Consider the following 18528-nt stretch of genomic DNA (forward strand, 5'->3'; position numbering starts at 1 on the left):
GCCAAAATAGGATGAGAAATTTCTCCGAGCAGTTAGTCATGTGTTTCCCTCCGAAAACAGGCTGGTTGTGCAGAAATGTTCCATATAACTGCACACAGTTGCAACATAGAGAAATTGGGTGATTATTTTATGATAATCATGTGGAGATGGGAATAAGACTTAGGATGGGATTATACTGTGACTTCGTGTGATGTACGCTGGCTGTTTGTTTGTCCCATACGTGTAATGGAGAATGGGCTTGGAGTTTCCAAGTTGTCTGTACTTCTTTATTTCTTTTTTTATTTCCTTCTGGTTTGTTGCAGATCTTTGACTGCTCTTTTCTTCTGTATGCAAGGCTCTCTGTATATGTGTCTATTTAGAGATGGAATTTTTATGCAGTGAGTTTTAAAATAAATGTTTCTTTAAGCTACTTTGTCCTGAGTAGATGGTTCCTGGCATTTCAGGCTGCAGACTGCCTGGTGGCTACCCTGATTTTGGGCTTGCAGGGTGTTTGAACATGATGGTGAAACCCTTTGCTGATCCCTTTTCCTTGTCAACAATTCGTGATCCATCTCGTTGGCAAACCTAACTTGAAAGAATTTCTTATGTACCTCCCATAACATTAAGAGCATCCACCTAATTTTCTTCCTTGACCTCTTTATTTGCTATTAAATGTATTCCTAAGGTAACAAATATCAGAATGCAAGTTAAGTGTAGTAATGCGACCTGAGGTTCCTGTTTCATAACAAAGGAGTATTTGTCCAGATTTGGGCCAAGCCTTTCCCAGCAGTCCCAGCAGCAGGACTGACATGGCACCATTGCTCAGGACTTTCTATATCAAGCTCAGTTTTCGCTTCCCGAAACGGACGCCTTGGGGTTTTTTAGGTTATCTTACTGACGGCTCAGCTTCTCCTTATGAGTTTGTTTAAAATTTCTGTTCTTAAAAATAATTTTTAGAATCCTGACCTATTCAAAAGCTTGGGACCTTTTCTTCCTGATGGAACTCCCCTCCTGGGAGGGTGGGGAGGCCCTGGCACAGGTTGCTCAGAGAAGCTGTGGCTGCCCCATCCCTGGAAGTGTCCAAGGCCAGGTTGGACGGGACTTGGAGGAGCCCAGATTAGTGGAAGGTGTCCCTGCCCATGGCAGGGGCTGGAATGGGGTGAAGGCAGTCTGTGATTCTGTGATTCTATTTCATCTCTGTTTGGAGGAACTTGATTCTCATATCAAGATGCTCTGTGTGGGGTGATGCTCATTGGTTCAGAAAGGTTTTGACTCAACTCTATTTTAGCCTAATAACTTCAACTTTTAAAAACAGAGTAAAGGTTGAGCAGCAATGTGAAATAATTTTGATGCTGTTCCTTTTTCCCAGGGTTTACTTGTAAAAGCTTTTTTTGGCTTGGGAAGGTGTATCCCAGCTCCTTCAGTGAGATGCTGCTGCTGTGTCAGCGAAGGGAGTGACTGCAAACCCCTCCGTTGTCCAAATAACAGATGGGATTTTCGTGATTAATATTTTAGAGACAAGGTCTCCGGTCCCTTCCTGAAAAACTGGCTTGAGTGTTCATTCCAATGGGGTATTGAGTTCCATAGTACTAATCTTCCTGGGAATCTGGTTGGAATGAGTTAATTGTTTTATGGAGACTTAAAAGTCTGGGTCATCCTGTTTTCTAAACTTGGTACAGAATTAAACAATTCCTATCATAATTGGAAGTACTGAGTTTTTCACCCACCATAAGGACCATGGGAACTACAGAGTTTCAGGTCTTTGTGATTCTTCCGTGTGAAGATTTTTTCCCCCCACGGTTGCTTGGTGGAGTTTCCAGACAAGTGGGAAAATGTACAAGGTAAAAGAAGAAATGAACTCTTTGCAAAGTGCAGTTGGATGCATGGAGAATGAATGAAAATAGGAAAGAAAGTGCTAATTAAATGTGTGCTTTTGCCTCTAAATCTATGCAAATGCCATAGTACCAGTTTAAATTCTTGCAGTTCTTGCTAGTAGGAAGATGGGATTATGACTTGTAGGGTAGAAGAGAAGACTCCTCTGGATATTCCTCTGGGAGCTTTACCTGGGTTACTTGCTGAGGGTTAAAAATGAATGAGGAAGATTAAATGAAGCCTGTCAGTTCTTTCTGTCCCTGTTAAATCTGGTTTTGGTTATATGTTCTTCCCTGTTTATGCTTTGGATTAAGGAAAAAATTCGGTATTAAGTAAAAACCTTTCAGTGGTGGTGTGTGGCTTCCCGTACTGTGTGCAGGTAGGGATTCTGGAATGATCAGCATCTGGATCTGAGTCCAAGTGTCCCGTTTGTGCAGCAGGGTCCTGGGAAGTGTCCGAGACAGGTCCGTCCACTGCGGTGAGATTCAGTCTCCTGGCCCTTGGGAAGCTGCAGCACCTGTCATGAGAGACCAAAAGCCATCAGTGTTGCACGTGGGGGAGAGTATCACCGGGGTTTGTTTTTGCAACAACAGGGATTTCCTCCGGGGAAACTCCTTGTTGCTCCTGCAGTAGTGCTCAGCCGCAGGGGAATGTTGGTGACAGCCTCTGCTTTGGAGGAAAAGGGTTAAAAATGAGCACTGTGCATAGCCCAGCGTCAGGATGAGGGGCCTGTTGGGCACACGGAGCTCGTGGGGCTCAGCTCTGTGTGAGCTGAAGTGGCGCTGAGGCTCTTGGTTGCTGTTTCAGCGTGGAGGAGCAGTGTGCAGGCTGGGGCTGGCTGCCGGGGCCCAGGCTGGCGCTGGCTGTGTGTGGGAGGGAGGAGGGCCGGGCAGCCTCTGGACTTTGCTCGGGACTTCGGCACAGTTGGCTCGGGAAGGGGGACGGAGCCTTCCCTGTGCTTCGGATGTTCCGCCGATTGCGGATTGACGCTGGGGAGCGCGGGTGCGTAAGTAGGGAGTGAAAAATGCCCAGGGTTCGGGGCATTTGTCTGGCTTGGCTCGCTGGGTTTGGCACAGGGACGTAGTGGGTGTGCTGAAACCAGTTCTCCTTGTCCTGCCTGCTCCTCTCCCAGGATACCTCCCTTGTCCTGCCAAGGAGAGAGCTGCTTCCCTGGCTGAGTCCTTAGGGGATCATCGTCAGCCTGTGACCTGTACAGGGCTCAGCTGGGTCACCTCTGTGGGATTTGTCGTTTGGGGTCATGGTTATAACAGAGTTTAAGCTCTGTTGAACCGTAAAATGCCCTCAGTGTGTCTTTTCCCTGAACGTGCCTGCTTCCCACGTGTGGCTGTTTCCCTGCCGGCAGTTCTTCTTGAGGCTGGATATGAGGAACTTGAAGCAAAGGTGACATTGCATAAATATCACAAGTTTAGTGCTTTTATCTTACAAATAAAGGAATGCTTTTGTTGCTTTTCTTTTTAGGATGTGCTTTAGAAAAATGTTGCTTGTGTTAATGCAGAAACAAAGCTTCTGCAGCTTTACTGAAGCCTGCCCTGGTCTGACTCTGGGAGAAAAATGCTTTGCTCTATTGCTTTGTGCAGACTAATAAACCCTTTTGACTTGCAGATCTTTTGCCACTATGAATTAAGTCTTGTATGATGCAAATCTCCCTTTCAGTTATGCTTTTCTTACATCTTGATTTTGAATCTTTCCTTTAGATCACGGCTTGCATGACGTTTTTCTTTCTTTTCCTTTCCTTTTGCTGTTTGCAAAGACTCTTGGGAGGATTTGACAGATGTGGTGGAGCAATTGCGCGATGATTCCGAAGGTGCGTTCCACACCCACATCTCACAGCTCTTGTTTGTGCTAATTGTTGGCTTCTGCGCTATTATTTTGAGCCTGAGTGCAAAATGCAGTTAGTTTTCCTTTCCAGTGCCAGTAGCTGTGTCTTTCTTGCATTTTCTTGATGTTGCTTAAATAAATGTGTGGGGTTTCTTTACTATGTTGACGTGAAGTGGAGGTAGAAGAAGTGAAACAACAAGGGCTATTTGCCTTCTCCTAAATGCTTTCAGAGGCAGTAGTTTCCTGAGCCTGGCAGAAGCACAGCTTAAAAGGTTGCAGCAACATATGGAAGCTGAATTTTAAAAAGTATTTCAGAAATCACCCTGAAGCTTAAGATTCTCTGCAGTATTTCTGACTAGATTCTTCAGATTTTCTGGCACTACTTGCCAAGGCTTGGAAAAAAGGATTCTAAAACCCACTACAACTTGTATTGCAAATTTTTGTTAGAACTTGTGAAATACTAAATGAGAAACTTGTTTATAGTGCTTCTTCCTTGATTTTTAAAAAACGGCACAGATGTGAAATAGTTGAATCCCCAATGTAGCAAGTGGTCAAGCAAATTGGTACTTCGATGATGAAATACAACTGCTCCTGCTTGGGATTCAAGTGTTTGCAGCACAAAAGGCTGATGTTCCCATGCCCTGAGCACACTGATCCTTGTTGCTCATCTTCCACGATGGTGCCGTTAACTGCTGTGCTGGTTCTGTGCCTGGTTGCTGCTCGCAGCCTCCTAGCCACAGGCAGTGTCCTCTCCTGGCAAAACAGCCTGTGCTGCTTCCCAGAGAAGAGCATTTTCCAGGGCGGGCTTTAAGGAAAAGAAGGGGGTTGAGGCTTCTTTTTTTCCTAAAATGTTGTATAAGTTGTTTTGCATTTATTTTGTCAGGTGAGAGACGTTTCTCTGCCACACGGAAGTAGCCGTGCTGAATTTCAGGCTACTTTAAGTTGGTGTTCTTCATGTAGGATGGAGAACCTTGATGAAATGCTAATGAATTGGCATTGCTTTCAGTGGGTTTGTTCGCTTCTCCAGGGTCTCATCATTCCCTGCCTTTGATCCAAGTTTTAGCTTCATTTTAGTTGCTTCTTCCTTGTTTTAGAGTATGAGGAGTGATAAAATTTATTATCACCGAGTAAGAAGTACCAAGACCAGTTGCAGCTTAACCCATTGAGATCCTGTATTGCATTGACTCTTTCCTTGACTTTCAGGTTTCTGGGTACAGATTGTACCTTTTAAACAAATTACAGGATTCTCAGATGCTTTTGGAAACATCTTCGTGGAAGCAGCTGGTTAGAAAACATGTCTGTTCTGTAGAAGCTGCACATTTAAATAACAAAGTGTCCTGAGAGTTTGATTTCCTTTATTTGAAACCCAAACCCTGTGGAAAGGCAAAGTTTGAGGGCTGGGGTTTTGCTTTTTAAGGTTGATGACATGGGGATGTGTAGGAAAGCCCAGGCAGAGGTTTTGCAGGTAGAGGCAGGAGGAGATTGGAGAAGGTACCGGTTCAGATGGAGCATGTCAGGTCCACACCAGGATCAGACTTGTCCCAGCTTAAAGCCAGCCTGACAGTCTTACTGTGTAAAAGTCAGCCTCGCCTGCCTACCCTGCCTTCTTTAAAGGTGTGAGTGGTGCAGTACATAGAACAAGAGTATCAATTACTTAGCATTTAATTTTTGGACTAAACCTTAGGGGTTTTATCCAGTTTCCCACTAGATAAGCGAATTGGTTTGCAAGATGAGAATCTTGGATAAGCTGCACACGCAGAGCACGATTGCTCACAGCAGACTAAGGAAGGGGAAACCTTTGATTAGTGTGATATAGTGAAAATATTTTTCTGTTGAAATTAGCTAATAACCACAGCCAAAGGAGCATTTTCCTTGGTGCTCTCTTGTACAGTTCCTTTAATTCTGCGTTAGGGATTGGTTTGCCACCCAAGCAGAGTCCTTGTGGATGCCTTGCTACCCATCAGATCACTGGCCTTGGCCAGTGAGGAAATATGCTGAGAGAGGATGAGGAGGAGGTCTCTGTGTCTTGGCAATACTGTGCCTGCCTTTTTTCCTGAGTCTGCATTCGTGGTGATGGTGACTGTTAGCTACACTGCAGGTCATAAAATGAACTGGAAATCCAGAACAGGTCATGTGCTCAGGGTACCTCCAGATCAGCTGGACCCATCACCTTCAGACAGCAGTAGTCCTGAAAGGCAGTAAAAACCCCTCACAAAGTTCAGTCTTTCTGCAGTCCAGTGCTGTGCTGAGCATTGCACTCCTAAATGAGTACTTGGAAGTTCTCTAAACTATAGAAATAGATTTAGAGAAGGAGGCTTCTGGTTCTACTTCCCTCTGAAGAAGAAGGGGGATGACAGAAGCTCTGTCCTGAGCTGCTTTTTGAGAGACTGAACAAATGAGCCATGGTCTTAGGTTTGGATGGTGGCACTGCCCCGGATCTTCCCTCTCCCTGTGCTGTGGATTTTTCCCAGCCCACAGTGACATGCACTTGGGTGTGGGTATTTTAGCTGTGCTCTTGGCTCTCTTTTTGGCTGGTGGGTGCTGACAGGGTGCCTCTTGCTTAGATCTGTAATCTGAGGTGTCCTCTGCTCACATCTCTGCTGCCAGGAGTAGTTCATTGACTTGCAAAGGCCTCAGGTTGGTTCAAGGGTCCCTGGCTGTTGGCAGCAGCCCTGGATAAATGGGCCTTACAGGGATGAAACTGCCTGCAACTGAGAACTGGAGCTCAAAAACTGGGTGTGAGTAGCCAGTGTAAAGGTCTGGATATTTATAATATGGTGGAAGGAGAATATAGTCCTGGGAGATCTGTGAGTTTGGGGATTTAGTATGACCTCTCAGGAGCCATGAAGATCAGCTCCTTCTCACTGGTGAAAACCAGTGGCAGTGTTGAAACCAAGAGAGATAAGTGGGAGTTGGCTCCATGTTACATCTAAGCCTCAAAAAAAAATCTTGAGGAAGAGAGACGCAAGTTGGCATAGAGACACATGTTGCTGGATTAATTGTGAGGGGGTCCATGGTGATCTTTAGGTGGAAGAACAAACCACAAGTGGAGGATTCTTACCGGTTTGTAGCAGGGGATGTGACTTGGAACAAGTGACGGCCGTGCCAGTCAGAGACACGTTGTCAAGGTGCAAAGCACAGGATGAACACCAGGCTCCAAATGTCTGTCTTGAAAATAGGGAACGCCTGTAGTTATTTGAAGTATTAAGGCACCCTCAATATGATACATTGTCTATTCCCATACCGTTGTGGCTTTGGCCCTAAAGCGCTAGTTGATGTTGATTTTTCTCCACAAAAGGCCTGCAGAGTGCCTCCTGTGAAACTCGCTGCCCCAAAAGTGCTTTCAAAGCTGAGGAACAAATAGAGCAAGGTGGGGTGTTTACTGTAATGAAACCAGCTTTTGTTGTTCACCAGCACTTTCCTTCCTTTGTTGCAGACCCCAATTACCTCATGGCTAACGAACGTATGAACCTGATGAACATGGCCAAGCTGAGCATCAAGGGGCTGATCGAGTCCGCGCTGAACCTGGGCCGCACGCTGGACTCGGACTATGCCCCCCTGCAGCAGTTCTTCGTGGTGATGGAGCACTGCCTCAAGCACGGCCTCAAAGGTAACTCAGAGGCTGGGCACGAGCCCTCCGCACTGCAGGGCACGGCCTGCAGCGGGGAACAGCAGCGTGGGGTCAAAACAGAGCTCTGCAGCCTGCACGAGACAGAGGAGAGGCTGAGCAGTCACTGCTGTGATTGCAGCGCACTGGGCAGGCCAAAGGAAGGCACAAAAACCTGCTGCAGGGGGAAAGTTGAGGCGTTGCAGGTGCTTGCCACGTTTAAAACAGCGTTTCAGTTGTCCCGGCTGTAAGTCAGGGATCAGGGATTAAATCGGCTTTTGGCAAGCTCGTGACTCCTTTTTCTGCACTTCTTTGTGCTTTAGGAATGCATCTCCTAGCTGGAAGAGGAAGTGCAACCCTGGAGCTCCTTTTCAATAGCTGTGTCTAAACTGAGGGTTTGGGCTGTGCGCAGCTCATGGCTTGAAGCTGCTGTTAAAATGTGTTTGACTGTGAAATCCTGAGTCGCAGCTCAAATGGCCAAGTATGGACTGTCCTTTAGGTGCTGCCCTTGTGTGGTAGCAGCTGGACATGGAAAGCAGAGGGGCATGGAAACGGATGGTCTTTAGAGCCCTTCCCACCCAAACCATCCTGGGATTCCAGGATACCAAGTGCCTGCCCAGCAGCAGCCCCAGAGGAGCCATTCTGGCAGGTTTTGGCTGCTTTTTGTTCACTTGTTTGAGAAGGCATTATATCAGCACAGGTCTAACAGGCTCATTTTTTCTTTCTTTTTGTTTTTTAGCCAAAAAGACTTTTCTTGGGCAAAATAAGTCATTTTGGGGACCTCTAGAATTAGTAGAAAAACTCGTTCCTGAGGCTGCAGAGATTACAGCAAGTGTTAAGGATCTCCCAGGGCTGAAGTAAGTACACACTCCTTTATTGCATGAGTACATAATAGGAGTTTTACTGTGAGAAGGATCCTGAAGAAGAGAAGGAAGAGCAAACAGAACCTTCAGGAATACATCTGTCACCTTCTGCTGATAAAAATGGATCATTGCTCTCTTACTCTTCATCAAGGATCAGCAGCATGAGAGCACAGGAGATAGTCTTGCTGTGTTAAGAGTGTGGCAACTTACAGACAGCAGTGCCTTTGCTGCTAGCACTTAAGGCGTGGTGATGTGCCTCAGGCATGGGAACAGCCTTTACTGAGCATTTGTGAAGTCAGACTCAAGAGGAAGGGAATTAACAGGAAGGTTATAACAGTTTAAATAAACAGTTTTGAGGCTGATGTAGGTAATGCTTCTTTTAAATAAATTTGGTTGAAGTTTATGTGAGAGGGAAGCTTAGGCACCAAGCTGGAGAAGATAGTAGTTTGTGTTAAAGAGGGGAGGCAAAAAGCCACAGGAAGCCAATATTACTTGTAAAAGATTCATAGGAATTTCAGATGTCACATTCAGGCTTGCCTATTTCATGGTGAAAGAAACTGTAAGAAGCTTTCAGCTTGGAATAGAAAAAATGGTTAAGGAAGCTTTTGTATGAGCAACAGGACTAAGGATCGAGTCATCTTTGCTGAAAGAACAGATGGATAAATTCAATAAATGGCTTTTGGGTTAGTATTTAGTGAGGTACTGACGGACAAGTGCTTTTACTGGAGATCTGGGCAGGACTCCTGCAGCAGCTGACAGGGCCAGCACTGTGCCGGGGCTCCTGGGACCTCTTCCTGTTGCAGAGCATTGCAGCAGGAAATGAATGGAAGTCAAGAATGCTTCCAGAGTACTTTCCTAAACCTTCTGTTGATAGTGACCCTTTGGAAGGGCCAGGTCCCGTTAGTGAGTCAGGAGTGGGCAGTACTGGCCGTGACTTCCTTGAGCTGCTGCTGCTCGTACCAGGTGAGGTCAGACATCCAGGTCAGCGTGTTAGAGCCACGTGCTCCTGGTGGCTGGGAGAAAGGAGGGGAAGGACTGGCACTCGAGGCCATGGCATCCTGTGAAGCTGTTCAGGAGCAAAGCACTGAGGAGAACAGCACTGAGTTGGTTCTGAGCTGTCTGGCTGGATTCCCATCCAGCCTGACCCACCCCAAGGAGTGGTGTTGGGCAGCTGCGCTGGTGTGTGTGTTCCTGTGACTTAGGCAGAACTGGTTGTGACTCAGAAGGTGATGAGCTGAAGCAGCTGATCTGTCTGGCAGCGTCCAGCAGGGATAAAGTCAGGGAAATCTTTTTAGTAGGGCAGCAAAAACATACTGAGTTAATGAGAGAAACAGCGATGGCTTAATCGGGCTGGACCTATTTGCGCTTCCGTGCCTTGTGTTTCTCTGTTTGCACCAGTGCCACCTCTGTCTTGGAAGTGCAAAAACTTGAAGGAGGGTGGGGTTATTAGAGCTGTTGGTGACTATGCCTTGCAGGGTGTCTGGAAATGTTTGTTTTGGCCTTTGCAGGACACCTGTGGGCCGAGGAAGAGCTTGGCTTCGCCTGGCTCTGATGCAGAAGAAACTTTCAGAGTACATGAAAGCCTTGATTAACAGAAAGGATCTTCTCAGGTGAGTGCTGGACTCATTCTCAGTTAGGTTCACTTCTGCTCTCTTGTAAGATCTTGATCATTTTTCCCATCTCACTCCTGTGTGTCTCTTGCCCTGCATCCTGCAGTGAATTTTACGAGCCCAACGCACTGATGATGGAAGAGGAAGGTGCCATCATTGCTGGCCTTCTTGTAGGTCTGAACGTCATCGATGCCAACTTCTGCATGAAGGGAGAGGACCTGGACTCCCAGGTATTCAGTTAATGGGTTTGTTCTGCTCATTTAAATTGGAAAATTCATTAATTTTGCATAGCCTGCTGATGTAATGAATCCTGGCTGAAGTACAGCAGGTGTTGATGTCCTAACTCTAAACTTCCACACCTGGGAACAGTGGGTTGGTCTTGGAAACCAAGTGGTTAGTGTAAAATGCAATTTTTTCTCCTCCAGGTCGGAGTTATTGATTTCTCCATGTATTTGAAAGATGGGAACAGCACGAAAGGAAGCGAAGGGTAGGTGCACACACAGTTGTCCTGCTGCTCCTCTCTTGGGAATGTGTATTCAAGTATTCCAGGCTGCCCTGTTTCTTTTTTCCAGAGATGGTCAGATAACTGCCATTTTGGACCAGAAGAACTATGTAGAAGAACTCAATAGACATCTAAGGTAAAATGTGATCTCTTGGCTCTTTATTACTATGTAGGACAAAAGAGAAAACGGAATTTTAAAAAGTGAAGGAATTACTGTAGGGTTTTTTCTCTTCAACAGTGCTACAGTAAACAACCTGCAGGCCAAGGTGGATGCCTTGGAGAAATCCAACACAAAGCTGACCGAGGAGGTAAGTGTCATGGAAAACCACCTGATGCTTTGGCCTTTGGGAATTAGGGATTAACCAGGGAGGGAGGAGTTCCTTTCAGATGTCTGGTGTACAGAATGAGGGGTGTTTAGTGATGGAACTGGAATAGCTGACCTGCCAAGGAATTTCACTGGCTGTCACTACTGAGCACGAGTTGGAAAATCAATTGTATGTTTATGTAAATTTGCAAAAATTAAAGGAAAAAATGTCAATATAAGTAAAATGTCCAGCCTGAGCATGAGAAACAGCGGGTACATGAGGCAGAGGTGCAGTCTGTGTTTTAACATTGGTCTGCAGCTCATTAGTGATGGCATAAATGTCATAAAATGTTTTGGGGTCAGCTCCCTGACAAATGGGTGACAGGAGGTCTTACCTGATGGAATGAGTGGCTTTTGGTGTTTTACCTGCGTAGTGACGTGGTGCCAGGAGATGAATTGCAATGGTGCCTGCAGTGTTTCTGGGGTTTGATAATGAAGTTGCCAAGGGAAGCCTGCAGAGTGTGGAATGAGGCTGCGGTGACAGCAGCACGCGCTGTGCCAGCTGGGGTGTAGGTAATGAGCTGTGTCACACATCACAGCCACGTGTGTGTGTCGGGCCTGAGCTCTGTCAAGGACTCGCACTTGCATCCGGGAGTTCTGTTTGGGTTTGTCACAGGATAGCATGGCTGATCCTTTGGAATGTCTCTGAGCTGCTCCTGTGTGTGACCCTTATGTAAGTTGTGAGTTACAAAGCCAGAAGGAGTTTCTGAAGTTACTTTTGCCTTTGACCATACACTTATATTAATCTGTTGGTCTGCAGTGCTGTGATCCCTGGGAATTCCTCTGAGCCAGGTGTCCCATCCCTAAGGGTGCTGTGTGCTGCTCGTCCTCCGTTTCCAGCCAAATCTTCCTCATCTGGTGGGGTCAAGAGAGAAAAAAAACCAGTGAAGTATGTTTTTGATGTGTTACTGTTGTGTTTTGTTCCCAGCTCGCAGTTGCCAACAACAGGATCATTACACTGCAGGAAGAGATGGAGCGGGTTAAGGAAGAAAGCTCCTACATCCTGGAGTCCAGTCGCAAGGTTGGTGTGTTTCTGTGTGTGTGTGGGGATGATTGCTGAGCTCTGGGGCAGGCCCAGCCTGAATGCCGTGTTTGGAACAGAGTGCATTTCCTTGTGTGTCTCACACAAACCCCACTGCATTAGAGGAACAGCCCGTAGGCCCTGTGCAGAGGGAACAGATGGGCCCTGGCCGCAGGGAGTCCTGCCTGGCCATAGGGGCGGAGCAGGGAGCATGCGCGGAGCCGGGAGCTCTCACGGCTTACGGCTCGCTGGGCAAGGTGTCAGGGGACAGGAGGGAGGGGGCCTTACTGAGGGAAGGCAGGAAAATCGGGATACAGGAGTTGTGCTGGTTTGTCCTGAATTGTTGCAGAATTCCAAGTGTTGGGGAAAAGCCAGTAATGAGGCCAAGTGAGGGCTGGCAGTACACAATGCCAAGTGAACTGTGTCTGTTACCTCAGGCCACCAAGGACAGAACTGCTGACGGGCAGGCACTGACTGAGGCACGGAAGCAGCTGAAGGAGGAGACTCAGCTGCGCCTGGTGAGGACTGGGGGGCTCGGGGCCCACCCCACAGGGCTGCAGAGGGTCACTGCCATGCTGAGCCCTTGTTCAATACCTGTGTGGGGAGAAAAATGCCTGACCTGACAGTATTTAGGAAATAAAATCTTTCCTTAGACCCCTCCATCCCAAAGACAGGCCCATGTAGAATTCCCTGACTCTCTGCTAGCCCTGCTGCACACCTGGCTCTGATACTGGACTGAAAACTGTGGAGTTACTCTCCCTAAGGGATGTGTCAGATGTGTGACTCCGAAGCTGCGGCAGTGCAGCATGCTCGCGGGTAGGGAGTGCCTGGGCAGAGGGGAAGGGTGGTTACCCCCTGGGTGATGAGGGGAGCTCCTGGAAATGCTGAGGGCTCCTTGTGTTCCAGGATGTGGAGAAGGAGCTGGAGGCGCAGATCGGGATGCGGCAGGAGATGGAGCTGGCCATGAAGATGCTGGAGAAGGATGTCTGTGAAAAGCAGGATGCGCTGGTGGCACTCAGACAGCAGCTGGACGATCTCAGGGCTCTAAAGCATGAACTGTCTTTCAAGCTGCAGGTAGGGAGCTAAGGCAATGCAGGGAATTCCAGATAAAAGTGAGAGCTGCTGTGCATTTATTCCTCCTGCCTATTGGAAAGGTGCTGGGTGTGGAAGGGGCACAGGCTGTGCAGCACACTTCTGTCCTGCTGTGAGAACACTGGAATGTGGTGGAGGGTAAAGGTGAATGCAATTTCTTCTGAACAAAAATTCATCATGGTCCAGAAATGTGCGTGTGAGACGGGGGAAAGCATCTTGTGTGGTTTTGTGGTATGAAAAGAGCTGTGGGAGCTTGTGCTCCAGCACAGTCTGGTGTGGAGGGCACCTGGTGTAACTCCTGTGTGGTGACACGAGCAGACTCTCCAAACAGCAACACAATGCTCAGAATAGATCCTAAAATCAATTTGACAACAGCAAAGAGTTGCTTTTGCTCTCCTTGAGCCAATGGCTTTGTTCAAAACAGCTGAATGATATTAAGGTATTAACTATTAGCAAGCACTGCATTACATTTCCCATATCCAGGAATCTTCATGAATGGTGGCATTGCTCTGTTGCGGGATCCAGATGGAGCCTGCACCTCTATGGCAAGACATTTGTCCTTGCAATACTGTCCTGGCATTTGCTTTTTCAGCACCTTTTCCTGCCTCTTTGCCTTCTGCCCTGTTGTTTCACGTGCCACATGATTTATGGAGATTTATTTGGGATTTACTACTCCTTACACAAACCCCCCACTGCTCCTTTTCCCAGAGTTCAGACATGGGAGTGAAACAGAAGAGTGAATTAAACAGCCGCTTGGAAGAAAAAACAAATCAGATGGCTGCCACCATCAAACAGCTGGAACAAAGGTAAGACAGGAAACTTGAACCATGATCCACTGGTGTGTCCTTTAGTGTAGTGTCCCCTGGATCCAGAATGGGCCAGGGGAGAGTCCCAGTGCTGGGCTGGACAGGGCTGCCTGAGGAGAGCAGTGGGAGCAGCGCGTCTGGGACTTGGTTAATGAGTAGCGCGCCGCACTCCGTTGGTGCTCTCATTTTAGGGTTTCTGTTGGGAATGGCTCTTGGTAAACAAAGTGGTTGTCTTTGCAACAAGTTTGTGTTTGAAAATGTTTCATGATGCCTACTCAGCTAATTCATGTGTTCTTTTTTCTCTTGCTGTTCTTATTTTTTCTGTTTTCTCATCATCCTCATTCTGACTTACTTATACAGTGAAAAGGATTTGGTGAAACAGGCAAAAACCTTAAATAGTGCAGCAAACAAACTGATCCAGAAGCATCATTAGACATTTTTATGTCTGGCCACCTCACAGCTCTGACATCAGAACTCATTTATGAGGGGAGAACTTGAGAATTGCTAAAAGCAACTGTTAAAATATTAATTGTCACCTAAAGTTGATTTGGAATTTGCCGAGTTTTTAAAATCAGTGAGTTTTTCTGCCGAGATTTAGTCGGGTATAAAAATCCCCAGCCCTGCCATTTAAACCGTGTTCAAGTACCAACGAGTTGGCCACTAAGCACCCCGGGAAAGCGTCAGGAGTGGGCGAGGTGGCTGTGTCCAGCCGCTGGTGTCACCGCGTGCAGCAGCACAGCCCTCGGCGCGTGCGCGGCTCAGCCGAGGCCGTGGCCAGCTCGGGACAGTCAACTCCTTTTCTGTATTGCCCTTTTTGTGAAGTAGACGAGAAATGCATCCCTGGAAGTTGTTGACAGTAGTTGTGTGCGTACCCCAAGCCGTTCCCCGTTCTCTTCTGTTCTGTGGGTTCAGCCCCGAGTCCGAGCCGAGCGGGCGCGACGCTGGCCCGTCACCGGGAAGACCGGCCCTCCCGTAACCAGCCTGCCTGGATTCTGCCTTAGGGACTTGGGGGGAGGGTGGAGACTTATCCTTATTCCTTTCAACTTCATGTGTCCAGAATTAGTAGCTATAGGTGTCTTAGAGTAACACGGTAGAGTGGTAAGTTCAGTGGAAACCTCCTTCTCTTTGCATTGCTTCTACCTCTGCCAGGAGTCCCTCCAGACATACCCTGTGGTCCTTCCTGACCCAAGGAAGCGGAGGAGAGGTGTTTTGGGAGGTCTCTCCCCTTCCCAGAAAGGGAAGTTACAGGTTTTATAAAAAATAATCTGATCTTTGTTTAAAGGAAACAAAAACATGTTAAAAAAAGGAGAAGGAACCCAGTGTGCAGCAGTGGGCAGTGGAGATGGAAATTTGGTCCTTGCCCTTTTCTTGTCCGAGTAGTTGGTGGTTGAAAAGAGTTGCCTTTTACACTTCTTTCATTTTCTTCTGAGTTTGCCTTGCTCAAAACAAATGGAATTTGCTAATGGAACAAGAGCTAAAGCTGGGAAATGCCTCTCATTAGGAAAAATAATTGCCAGTTTAACACCCTGGTGCAAAGTCTGAAGTAACTGTAGCTTGAACTATTGTAAACTAACATTCTCTGATCACAGAAGTCCCTGTGCCGGTCTCTCGCAGGCTTCAGGTTTATAACTGCTGCTCGAGATAGTTTTTTCTTTTGGAAGGTCAGATCTGGGGAGTTTCTGTGTCAAATAAGGGTTTTTTTGCTCTGGTGAGATGCCTGTAGTAATTCTTTGGTGCCAGTTCTCCCCTTGACCTATGGGATGGTGCTCCTTGGGGCAGTGGGTGGCAAATGTGACAAACACAGGAGGGAACACCTTGGTGTGTTTCAAAATCCGCGGGGCTCAGCCTGGTCCCCGTGGATGTGATCATGGGCCACTGTGGGGCTTGTTCCCTGGGCTCCCAGCGCAGCCCTGCTGGGAACCTCCCTGCCATGCCTGAGCCGCATGCTTGAACCTATAAACTCACCCCTCCGTAACCCGCTACTAGAAACTCATCCTAACTCCCTGGAGAAGAAATAGTCCTAAGGGAACTGTGGAAGCTTTGATCAAGCTGTCTGAACAGCTGGTTAGGACAGAGAACCCCCTGCCCCATCACACAGTTCTGCTGTAGGAACAGGGGGTTGGATGGTGAGGTTTGTGCTGAAATCAGACAGATTTAAGGATCTGGCTTCTTCTGATACCAGGCCCCGAGTGGGAATGTGTTGGTGTACTGATGCCTGGGGCTTGAGCCGAAGTGTCCATCCATGGGAGAGAGCAGGAATATGCACTAATTCTCAATAGAGTAGCTACAACCTATGTTGCAAGTTCCAGTTACCTGTGCAAAGCTGAAATGTAACATACATTAAACTCCAATTGGACTTAAAATTCTGTGTACTTGAGGTTTGCTTCGAATCTGGATAAAAGTGATGTTTTCTGTTTCTCATCTAATGGCTGTAAACTGTAGTGATAGAATAAAAACTATTGAAAATGAGAGCTTCTGCCTGGTTCACCTGCATTTTGCTTTGCTTTGAACTATTTTCCTCCTTTCCATTGTTTTTACCATTCTCTTTTTTTGGCTTTACCTTTTCACTGGGTTTTTTATTTGTTGGTTGAACTCAGTCTTCCTCCCCACCATGGCTTTTGTTTTTTATCACAAGTTCATGTGGCTCAAATCCAGATTGCGACAGGCAGAGAAGGACCGGCAGCTGGCCCAGCAGGACAACCGGCTCTTCAAGCAGGAGTTTGGGGACAAAATCAACAGCCTCCAGCTGGAAGTGGAAGAGCTCTCCAGGCAGCGGTGAAGAGACCCTTTTCCAACCTCTTTTCTGGGCTGTTGTTGCTGTGTCTAGGGGAGAGCAGGCAGGGTGATGGCAGAGGGAAGCAGGGGATGGAGAGGGAGTGAGGCAAATTGTGTTAGATGCCACGAGGTGTAACTCCAGGGAGGGAAATCCTTGGTAACAGCATCACCTGGATACTGGCACAGGCTGTCCAGAATAGCTGTGGCTGCCCTATCCCTGGAAGTGTTCAAGGCCAGGTTGGACGGGGCTTGGAGCAGTCTGACCCTGTGGAAGGTACCCCTGCCCATGGCGCAGGGTGGAACAAGATGGTCTGTAAGATCCTTTCCAACTGAAACCTTCTGTGATTCTGTGATAATTGGGAATCCAAAGCTAACACTAATGATTTGCTGCTCCTGGGCAGGGATTGAGCAGCCAAGTCTGCCTGGAGCAAACACTGAAGGGTCTGGAGCAAGGGCAGTGATTTTGGTTGTCTTACCTGCCACACAGTACTGTGATGTGGATTTTTTCCCCTTTGGAACTGCTCTTAGTTTTGCTGGAAGCCAGAGACCTTGTCAAAAGCCATCACATTTTCCCGTGCAGTGTCATCACTTGAGCAGTGTCAGGGACACAGACAAATTTCTTTCCTTAAAATAGAAGAGCATCTCCTGCAGCCTTGACGCACGTGCGGCTTGTTGCAAGGTCACTGGGATGAATTCTGTGGGAGCATTGCTGGATGCATGGAGAGGTTTTTTCCCCTCTTCCCCTCCTGGCCCAGCTTTGTGTTTCCTTTTTCAAAAAGGTGCTCAACCAACCAGAAAATGGCTTTGGTCAGCAATTGGTGCAAGGTCCTGGGTGTGCATGGGTGAGCTTAGGAGGACATGGGCAAATGGGTCTGGTTTTGCATCAGTTGGATGCTAAATTGTACCAGAATTAGATGAAGGACGTGTAGATTTTTCATCCTGACACATTATGGCTTAACACACTGCGAGAGAGCTTTGGGGTTCCAAGAGGCAGTTTTAGCTCCTGAGTTAGGGGTGTGAAGAGAGGGTCGAACAGTTCATCAGTTATCAGTGCTAAGTGTCCCAAAACCATTCTTTATTCACAATTCCACCTGGTATTCCAGAAGCCACCTAGAACTGGAGCTAAGGCGGGAAAGAGACAGATGGTCTCACAGTCACCAGCGCAGCCAAGAAAGCAAAAAAGGCCCAAAGAATTGGCTCAGACAGGTAACGTGACTTGGGTTTTTGGCTCGGGTTTGAGGTAACAGTTTCGCTTGGCTCGTTTGCTTTTCCTGAGCTTTCTCAGGCAATAAATGGTTGTCGTTCATGTGCCACAACCGGAGGAGCTTCGGGAAGATTTGTACACACTCTGACCAGGCAGTTTGAGTTGTAACAGTGAGAACTGTGCAGTACCAGAGATGGCTTCTGCAGTTCTTTGTTTCTCCCCGTCCTGCTTGAATGGTGCAGTTTTGTCTTATTTGACCAATATTACACAATTTCATTGAAGTGCTTTAGGCCTCATGGCTCAGCTGTGACCCACATCTCAGCTAGGGAGAAGGGGAGGATTCTTTTCTTTGCTGGCTGGGAAAGTTTGTCTCTGGTCAGCTTTTACAAAGCCTCTTCAGCCCGTCCACGTTCTCAACCTCTGCTCTGCAAATAAGAACTGCTGGTGACTGTTTCTGGTAACAGGAGGTCATGGGACCCCTGCCCCTCTCTGAGAGGCACAGTCCCCTCTGTACACTGCTGAAGGAAAGCATGGAGAGCTGCTCCCAGGGGAGACTGGGGCCCAGATACCCCTCTGTGCAAAGGAGGGGCAGAGCAGTATCCCAGAACAGCAGTGCCAATTCTCCCCTTGCAGTGTGGCGGGAATGAAACTGGAGTTTTCCTCTGGTGCAGCTGATGGGTGAGTGTTTCCTTTTGGCAGGATGGGAAGCTCAGAATCCAGGAAGAAAATGCTAAACTGAAGCAGCCGCTGAGAGAGAACAGTGTCCTGCCGCACAGGTAGGGAAGGAAACAGATCTCATTTCTGCCTCTCCTTTCCAAAGTCCTGCTTTCCCCTTCTCAAATTTCCGTGCCAACAGGGCGTTCAGAATAGTCCAACTTCCCTTTTTAAGAAGGATTTCCAACGTCATGCCCTTTGTTGAGTTCTCTGCCGCTTTTCCATAGCTCCCGAAAGCAAGGCGGAGGTTCTGTTGTTCATCAGTGCTTTCAGATGGGGA

At 47.5% G+C, this 18528-nt stretch overlaps 1 protein-coding gene across 12 annotated transcripts in view; it reads left to right on the forward strand.

Moving 5' to 3' along the window:
* The window catches only part of RUFY3 (RUN and FYVE domain containing 3), a 33765-nt gene that overhangs the window by 11743 nt on the left and 3494 nt on the right, over positions 1 to 18528 (forward strand). For 4 of the 12 annotated variants that reach the window (XM_048304072.1, XM_048304067.1, XM_048304064.1 and 1 more), the window contains 15 exons: positions 3623 to 3676; positions 7127 to 7300; positions 8037 to 8154; positions 9669 to 9770; positions 9877 to 10000; positions 10196 to 10257; positions 10343 to 10408; positions 10511 to 10580; positions 11565 to 11657; positions 12095 to 12175; positions 12564 to 12731; positions 13458 to 13555; positions 16211 to 16330; positions 17434 to 17536; positions 18234 to 18310. In XM_048304072.1, coding sequence (XP_048160029.1) covers positions 3623 to 3676; positions 7127 to 7300; positions 8037 to 8154; positions 9669 to 9770; positions 9877 to 10000; positions 10196 to 10257; positions 10343 to 10408; positions 10511 to 10580; positions 11565 to 11657; positions 12095 to 12175; positions 12564 to 12731; positions 13458 to 13555; positions 16211 to 16330; positions 17434 to 17536; positions 18234 to 18310 — 1510 coding nt within the window. Of the gene's footprint in view, positions 1 to 3622; positions 3677 to 7126; positions 7301 to 8036; positions 8155 to 9668; positions 9771 to 9876; positions 10001 to 10195; positions 10258 to 10342; positions 10409 to 10510; positions 10581 to 11564; positions 11658 to 12094; positions 12176 to 12563; positions 12732 to 13457; positions 13556 to 13915; positions 16025 to 16190; positions 17537 to 18233; positions 18311 to 18528 lie in introns of those variants that run through there. The other 8 variants (XM_048304073.1, XM_048304065.1, XM_048304068.1 and 5 more) reach the window with 5 other exon arrangements.

Source organism: Corvus hawaiiensis, chromosome 5 (assembly GCF_020740725.1).
Source record: "Corvus hawaiiensis isolate bCorHaw1 chromosome 5, bCorHaw1.pri.cur, whole genome shotgun sequence".
NCBI classification, from domain to species: Eukaryota; Metazoa; Chordata; class Aves; order Passeriformes; family Corvidae; genus Corvus; species Corvus hawaiiensis.